The sequence below is a fragment of the Mytilus californianus genome, unplaced genomic scaffold (assembly GCF_021869535.1).
Source record: "Mytilus californianus isolate M0D057914Y unplaced genomic scaffold, xbMytCali1.0.p SCAF_8, whole genome shotgun sequence".
Taxonomy (NCBI): Eukaryota; Metazoa; Mollusca; class Bivalvia; order Mytilida; family Mytilidae; genus Mytilus; species Mytilus californianus.
The window spans coordinates 103,149,642-103,158,872 of NW_026262734.1; the positions used below are offsets into that span (position 1 = coordinate 103,149,642).

General features: G+C 32.7%; 1 protein-coding gene across 1 annotated transcript; it reads left to right on the forward strand.

Annotated features, from left to right (window-relative positions):
• Window positions 1-2,590: 2,590 nt before the first annotated feature.
• LOC127712693 (immunoglobulin domain-containing protein oig-1-like) lies at window positions 2,591-4,732 on the forward strand. The gene is made up of 3 exons (XM_052219291.1): window positions 2,591-2,750; window positions 3,755-3,861; window positions 4,619-4,732. The coding sequence occupies exons 1-3, from the start codon at window positions 2,599-2,601 to the stop codon at window positions 4,624-4,626; spliced, it is 267 nt and encodes an 88-aa protein (XP_052075251.1). The 5' UTR covers window positions 2,591-2,598; the 3' UTR covers window positions 4,627-4,732.
• Window positions 4,733-9,231: the final 4,499 nt, after the last annotated feature.

The window sequence follows — 9,231 nt, forward strand, 5'->3', positions numbered from 1 at the left end:
ATGCCTGGTAATATAAAGATCTTTAAAGGTAGAAGTGTTATATTTGTATTTTGTTAACCAATTAATTGTGATCTGAGAATTATCAATGCATCGTTGGACACGATAACATGGCTATTTAAACTCACTTACAATACCTTCTAATTAAGAAAAGGCTTTAATTTTGAAAAGAAATTAACACAATAGTTTAAGTTATAGATACAATGGATAAGCGTAGATTCATGAAAAACAAACCATTCGCCCTCCGGGCTCATGGTTTCTTTTTCAAGAATCCACGCTTATCCATTGTATCTATATAACATAATTACCCACTGACACCAAACTGACTATACAATTGTTTAATTTCAAAATAAACGACCAATTAAATATTTTCAATTTAATTCTTTGTAGAAAGTCCATTGCTATTTTAATCAGTCCATTAGCATTTATGAATTAGATAATTCATTGTATTAAAAATGAACTCCTAGTATCACGACCTTTGTTGCTTAAATCTACGTCAATTTATCTTAAGTGAATACATGCAGTTGTCTTATTGGAAACGATACCACATCCGCTTATTCTATTTTCCTAAATATACTTTACAATTATAAACTAGATTTTTGTTTTTTCATCGAGCGTGTTTCCCTTTAATATTTTTTTTTAAATGTTAAACTGAATCTAACATTATTCGAAACAGAATCAAATGTTTAATGGGATATATTTTTTCGCCCGTACTGAAAAATATTTCTTTTAAACTTCTATGAGTATGCTTTATATAAAATAAAAGTGGTATAAATGCCAGTTAGGTAACTCTTCACAATGGCTTACTGCGATTCGTCCAACTCGGGTTGACTAGAGTTATAAAATCAGTGTTAATGCTCAAAATGGTGGCTATAAATATAGCAGCAGTTGATAATTTTCTTTTTATGGACGTCGATAATAAACAATTTTTATTTTCAAATTTGTAACTTTATTATATTAAAAAACTTCTATCATTTAGTCATTTCCAGTTCTTACCAGGTCATTTTATTCATTTTAAAACTCCTATTGTAAGTAAAGAGAGTGGATTGTCGTAATATATTCACATCTTAATCTTCGCAACTCATAATCACGAAAATATCTTTTTTTTCCTACTCTTTAAACATCACCGAAGGTATTTACACACGAAAATTATTTATTTAATGCCAAAAAAAAAAAAAAACAACAAAAAACTAAATTTCAATAACAGCCCCTTTCTCCGGTTGTATTTTGTAAAATTTTGGTTATTTATATCATACTCTTCTTTGCTGTTCTTGTTTGTCGCCATTTTGTAAGTCTAGCAAACCTGCCTCAACCGAGGGTTGATGTCGAGTTAACTCGGGTAGGTTCAAAAGGTCAAACTCGGGGGGGGGGGGGGGAGGGGTTTCGATTGTCAGTCGAGTAGACTCGACAGACTCTACTAACCCGAGTTGGATGAATCGAAGTAGGCCCATATGACTCAGAAATTAGCAACCATAGGTCACCGTACGGCCTTCAACAATGAGTGAAACCCATATCTAATAGTAAGATACACCGACATGACAAATGTAAAACAATATCAACGATAATACTTACGGCCGGATTTATGTAAAACACAATAATAAAAAAAAATGTAATAAGATATACAGAAGCAAACGATAACCACTGAATCCTAGTCAATTAAGATTGTAGTCGAGCGCACCTGGCACGTTCGGGGAATTCTACTCACTAGCTCAGTGTTGACAGGCTAGTGGTTTAGTAGTTGGACTACCGAGGCCCCGAGGTTAGACATAAAGATGAAGGACAACAGATAGTACATATGATTTCTGCTAATATAATGTAGACACAAAAAGTAGCGTGTGCTGTACTTTATAACTTTTACAATATTGATGGTTAGAGACGTTTAACACATATGTTATGATATTACATAGAAATGTTTATATAATACCATACAGGTTGTAATTTATTCCATGTCATATTACAGCCACTGATTCCTTTTTTAAAACACACCATCACTGATGTCGACTTTAATATTCAATGTGCTCCTGTTGTGTTGTACTGCGTTTTTGGCAACTGCAGGTAATTAAAATAGCATAAGGAAAAAAAATAAATGCAGAGTTGGACTTGAAAAAGGTATTTTTAATGGCAACTTTGCAATACATGAAATTGAAAATCCTTTCTAATTTTACTGGAGTTGTAACACTTGCAATTTCTAATTTATAGAACTGAGGTAAAAAAAAAATCCCAATTCATCCATATTTAAGTGTTACAAATTAGTTTACTGCTATTATTTTTTTCCATAACAATTCATTTACAGAAAACAGTTTTGACTACCATTTAAATATTGAACAAACCTTTATTTGTTCGAATTATAGTCATTTCGTACTCTAACCATTTAATACCCCCATTTCGTACCCTGGCCATAAACCATTTCGTACCCTGACCATTTCGTACATTGACAATTTCGTTGATTGGAATATTGTGTTTCGTTTGCATATATATATATAGTTAAATGCTAATTTTGTTTTACGTTCTGTCTATTTTGGTTGACATAACTCTTATACTGACAAATTAAATTCCTTATTTTATTTATATCTAGGACAATCAATCAAGAAAAATGCAGAGATGGAAAATGCAGCTGTGTGCGTTGGTCATACTGCGTATTTCCTTTGCGACATTAATGGAGACCCATTGCCTGATTATGAGTGGTTTCACGATGGTATGACACTAAACAATACTACGCGTTTTAATATGAGACGAAATTCCAAGTATTCCAGGTAAATATTTACAAATCCGAAAAATCTGTGCCTCCATAGATATATATAACTTTTCGAGATTCAATTTACGGACAAGCCAAGGTAAGATGACCTTATTCTTAAAATCACCAAAACATTTAGGCCGGCCATTTTCATATAAACTCTGTTTAGTATGACGTCAATTTTCATTGAACTAAAATTGAGAATGGAAATTTGGAATATGTCAAAGAGACAACAACCCGACCAAAGAGCAGACAACAGCCGAAGGCCACCAATGGGTCTTCAATGTAGCGAGAAAATCCCGCACCCGGAGGTGGTCCTCAGATGGCCCCTAAATAAAATTGTGTGCTAGTTCAGTGAAAATGGACGTCACACTAAACTCCAAAACATATAAATAAACTAAAATTAAAAAAAATACTAGACTAACAAAGGCCAGAGGCTCCTGACTTAGGACAGGCGCAAAAATGCGGCGGGGTTAAACATGTTTTGTGAGATCTCAACCCTCTCCCTATACCTCTAGCCAATGTAGAATAAAAAATAGTACACATTTTTATTTAGGGGTCAGCTGAAACCCGCCTCCGGGTGCGGGATTTCCTCGCTTTGTTGAAGACCCATTGGTGGTCTTCGGCTGTTTTCTGCACTTTGGTCGGGTTGTTGTCTCTTTGACATACTCCCCATTTCCATTCTCAATTTTATCTGTTACAGTATTTGTATTGGGTCACATCAGATAGTGCTTACAGAACACCGAAAAGAGCACACTGCAAACAACAGCAATTTAAATCTAGAGATCATCAATTAGAATTAAAAATACATATTCAATATAAAACAAGAAAGTACGATTGTCAATGAGACAAGATCGTTGTGGAACCATTCAGTGCCGTTCTTTATTCAAACTAGATCGAAAGGTATTTTTCCTCATATTATTTTGTTTTGTCTTAAAAGGTAAATGAAATTCATAAATCATAATGTTAATACTTTTTGTCTGTATTGGTTCAGCTGTGTAGCATGTGCAGTCTTTATAATAGGTTGAGGATCATTAATACGAAAACGACAGATAGTGGAGAGTACACATGTAAGGCTTTCAATGCAGCTGCAGTTCTAACAACTTCTGGTCGACTTCGTGTCACAACAGGTATTTGTTTTGTATTTACAAGAATTGTTGCAAAAAACTGCTTTTGAACATTGTTAAAATTGTACTGAGTGAAGAATATGTATACGCACGATTTGAATAGTTTATATTGAAGGTTATTTATATGTATAAGTGTTATGTAAAACAGTCAAGATAAAAACATGCAGATTAATTTCGAAATGATGAAAACGTCGAATACATGTAAATTAAGCGTTTACATATGGAATCTTAAATACCTCTAGCGCAACATGATTTCAATAGATGTGTTAGAAAAGTCGATACTACTGTTGGCGCTCGTCTTGGATGGAAGATGAATACAATATGATGTGGGGACCATCTCAAAAAGTACAAATACTCCATCATTTTTGTTATTTGTATGGGCGTGTTTGATACCGCTGAGAATAATCTTAAGCAAGTACGCAGGAGAAGATCAAATATAATTTTAAGAACCAAAAAAGGGTTTAATAAAAACACGTTTAGATCAATTGATATCAAGCTTGTGAATAATTTATCTTGTTTTAACGTTTTGTAAACAAATGATAAAAGGGTGTAGTCGTGTAACTCCCGTACCATAAAGGGACACATGAAAAAAATAATTAATCCGTGATCTCGGATTGGTAATCCGTGATCATATCGGATTGACAATCCGTGATCTTAGATTGCTAATCTGTGATCTCGATGAAATACAGTGGAATGTTCGTATCTTTGTAGAATCTATATTATTATTACAGATAAATGATTGATTTTAATCTTTCTTTAGATTGCTGATGCTATGAAGGTGAAGAAAGTGAAGTTTTGCTAACTTAATAAAGATAAAGAGATTGTTACTATGTACACGTGTACTACTTAGAAGACCAAATTATAAACCAAATAGCCTGGAATCTTTGATGAGTTTTTTTTATTAATAACTTTTATATCAATGTTGTGGTGTAGAATAAAGAATTGCCATTTATTACAAATAAAAAACAGTCACAGGAACTCAAAAATCGCAAATACTTTGAATGAATATAAAATAAACTTGACAACTGTTGTGCGTCTGATAAGTTTTTTTTTTTTTTGTGTTTGCTTTCATCGGGGACGCTCAACACTAACCATTTGAAAGAAAGGAATTCTTTACTACGCTACAAGGTTGGAAGCTATATGATCAAAATGGACATTAACATAACATCCATATTCATGCTATGTCAACTTTGCCTGATTTATAGTTGGATCCTTATTTTCTTAATAATGTTTTGGTATGGTAACAGTAAGGGGATGGGATGTTAGATAAGTTCATGTTATAATTTGTTCAAGCTGACAATATCAAGAGTCCTCCAGCAGCGGCATCGAACTACTGCTAATAAATAAAGAAACACTTTATATATTGTGTGCGTTCGGAAGTTACATTCATAAGGAACGATCAAACCTAAACAGTTGAACGCCAGGGACGCGTAAACCCATGAAGTAACAAAACAGCACGAAATGTGAATGCAAAACCAGGAAGGCCGTTTAATGCATACGAAAACAACTAGAATTAACTTCACTCTCAATTTACTGTTTTCCTACCAAAGGTCTGTGGTTCTCTCCGGGCACTCCGGCTTCCTCCACCAATAAAGACTGACCGCCACGAAATAGCACAAGAGTGTTGAAAGTGGCGTTAAACACCGACAAATCAATCAATTAATTTAAAGAATGACAAGTTTTTCAGGATATGCAAACTCTATTTTCTATGATTACATGTACAAACTAATAATCAGTATTAATTATACAAAAACATTGGACAAATATCTCATAAATTTTAATAGCAATATTCGGTAAGGATGAGTAAATTAACTTTGTGATTTTGATAAGAGTAAGAGTAAGGGCTACTTTCGCCTCGATGAAAACTAAAAATAAAGTGCGGAAAGGGAATGATAGCATTATTACAAAATATATAAATTTACACAAAAACAAACACTAGGCAACCAATCCTAGTACAGACAAATTAACACATTTAGATGAAGTGCAAAATATATAAGGATCATCATTTTAATAAAATGATAGAATAACAAATGCAAAAGTAAGTATACATCTTTGGAAAATTCTTGTTGTGAAATCAATCAAAGTTTAAGTGCAACATGTTTGTGTTTTTATCAAGTGCGTATGTGAATATTGTATCCTGGATTATCAAAATTGTAAATCCCAACTTTTCCCTAGAAATATAGACCCTCAATGTTTATAAATAATCGACTGTTGACAGGAATCTATCTGTATAACGCTTAACAAAAGCTCTTTATATATGTGAATATAATACTTCCAATTGGACTTTCTGTTGGTGAATTCGATAAAAGACTAAATACTTAGTACATATTGGATGGTACATTTTGTAATTTGCACAGTATCAAAACTGACAAAATAAACTAAAAGAAAGAAACCTTACGTAGAAAAACTAACAGTACTTACTTTACTTCGTATACGAGTTATAATATCTAATTTGAAGTAACAATATCATAATCGTGAAGAGGTAGGTCTTGTTTCACAATTTCCAAATGTTTGTTTCAAACTTTAAACCTTTTCCCTACATGTGACCTACCGAATCAGACTTATCACCGGGTTTGTACTTACATGAGCAACACAACGGGTGTCACATGTGGAGCAGAATCTGCTCACACTTCCGGAGCACCTGAGATCACGCTCAGTTTTTATTGGGATTGGTGTTGCTCAGTCTTTAATTTGCTATGTTGTGCTTTGTGTACTGTTGTCTGTTTGTCTTTTTCTTTTTTAGCCATGGCATTGTCAGTTTTTTTTTTCGACTGATGAGTTTACAATGCCCTTTTGGAATCTTTCACCTCTCTTTTAAATGATTCATAAAATTGCAACTTCATTTGACCACTTTTAAACTCATAATGTAGTCATATACTAGTAATCAAATCGTAAATATGAAAAGATAACATTGACCTGAACTTTATATAGAACTTTACAAATAAAGTTATGTTTTTATATATAAAATCAAGAATTAATAAAGAAGGCCGACAATAAAGAATTCGATCAAAACTAATCTGCCAGAGGTAAAGCCATGGTAACCGTATCTATCTGGTAAACCGTTTCATTTTCATTTGGTGTGGTAAGATGGATTATTATACAAAATAACTATATTTTTCAAAATTGTTTCAAATTGTATATAGTTAAAGACTAAATTAAATTTTGAAGTTCGTGTAATTATTAAAATATTAATCATAGAATATGATTATCATAGCATTTTGAGAAGTGCCGTTTACTTTTGAATTTGATTATATGAATGGAAAAACAAAACTTCTCTACATGTAAGACGTTGTAGCAATCCCCTTTTCTTGACTGTAAAACAACTGTGTTGAAGAGAGTGTGCAAAAAAAGTCGACCATGTTAAAATAAACAACAAAATCAACATACAGTGGTATAATTGTGAATGGCGAATAACCGAATAGACATTGTCAAAATCATCGAAGCTGAGACCTTACATCTATGTCTAGGATAACAGGTAATCTTTGTTTAGGGGCTCTCTCAATGTTTCAAAAGATCACAAGTAGCTACATTAACCTTATCTCATGATGGTTTATCTTATATATTTATCTATAAAGCTACACATGTAAATAAAACATGTATTTAGGAGAAATTTCAACGTCTCCACAAGTTAACAGTTCAGTATCTAAAACAAAAGTTGTTGGTAAGCCAAGAAAGATTGTTGAGTAATATGTTTCTACATTTAGTGTATTTTGGGCAAACGAAAAAGACATGATGGACATCCTCAATATAAGACCCACACTAACAGGAAGGATCCAGTATAACTTTACCTTTGAAAAGTTCATAGTTTAGAAATGAAGCGGAACATTGCAACTGAGTTAAAATAATATTCAGTTTCCTCGGACCGCACCGAAAGTACGTACGTTGCAACTCTACTCTGGACACTATCATTTTTCAATTCTTTCAAATTAGCTTAAATTTAGATAAAAAGTCGATGTTGCGAAATTTTAAATCAAGCTTATTTCATTCTCGTATTGTGGACGGAACAAAACATTCAGTAGTAATGGAAAGTCTACAAAATTGAACAATGATATTTTGACCGTTTTGCAACGAATAGTTGGTTGGGGGAAATAACACAGGTTCTCAGCTCAAGTGCGTGTGTTTTTTTTTTTATTCATATTATAGAACATCTGTAAATTTCTTTTTCTTCGTCTTTTATATAAAGATTCCCAGCCAACCTCAGAATACAGCATATCCGTTTTAGTAAGAATTGATAGACCTGTTACAATTCTTACGAGTTTTTCTAAATTATTTCGAGACAATCGATCTTTGAGTTTACGCAGAACATTAAGGTGTTTATTTAAGAAATGAATGCTTCTTTTTGTAATTTTATTTGGGTGTAAAAGTGTTGACCGAAGCACATTTTGTATGAAGCGCGGAAGCGCTTCATTCTAAAAATGTGTGCACGATCAACACTTTTACAACCCTATCAAATTACTAAAAGAAGCATTCATTTCTTACAATTACATTTTTATTGTAAGACCATGATCAAGTTTTTTCTTTTATTTTCCTGTGCACTTTTTTGTGGAAGCACATGTCAATACGAAAGTTACATTTCATTTTGATATGAAAGTTAATTTTTGAATGACGCGCGATTTTTGTTAGCCAATCAAACTAACGGATTCTCTTGAAACATACATGTGATGTAATTACTTACACTTGTAATTATACTTTGAATGAGATAGTTCCATTTTGCGTAACTACTAAAGGTAACTCCTAGGTGCTAATGGAATGTACTTATAGGGATATGGTTATCATTTAAGGACAAGTTGAGAACTGGTATCTCAATATTTTATACTATCGTATTTTTTGTTTTATCAGAATAAAATGACACTCGCCATTTAATAGTTGACCAATCATCCGGCTCTTTCATGTCATGATCGATCACAGATTTAATCTGTTCTCTATCGTTACCAGAATAAATGAATGAAGAGTCATTTGCAAAAAGCGTACTCAGCGATGTGAGCTTATCAACAATATCATTGATATATAAAACCAAAACAGATCCCTGTGATACATCTGCTGACTCATTACAAAAGGAAGAGGACGAATTAAGCGGTATTACTCTTTGTTTTCTATCATGCAGATAATCTGTTATAAGGTTCCATCAATACCATAGGCTTTCAGTTTGTAAATTAGACCTCTATGCCAAATTTTGTCAAACGCTTTAGAAAAGTCACAGAATACAAAACAATGTATTTCTTTTGTTTTCCAAAGAGTTTAGGATGCAGTTGTATATTTCTAAAAATTTATTGACAGTTGATGTTTTTAGGAAGAAATCCGGATTGATATTCAAAAAAAATTAATTTGTTAGCGTATTGATGGTTGTATAAGTGTTTAAAACAACTCTTTCCA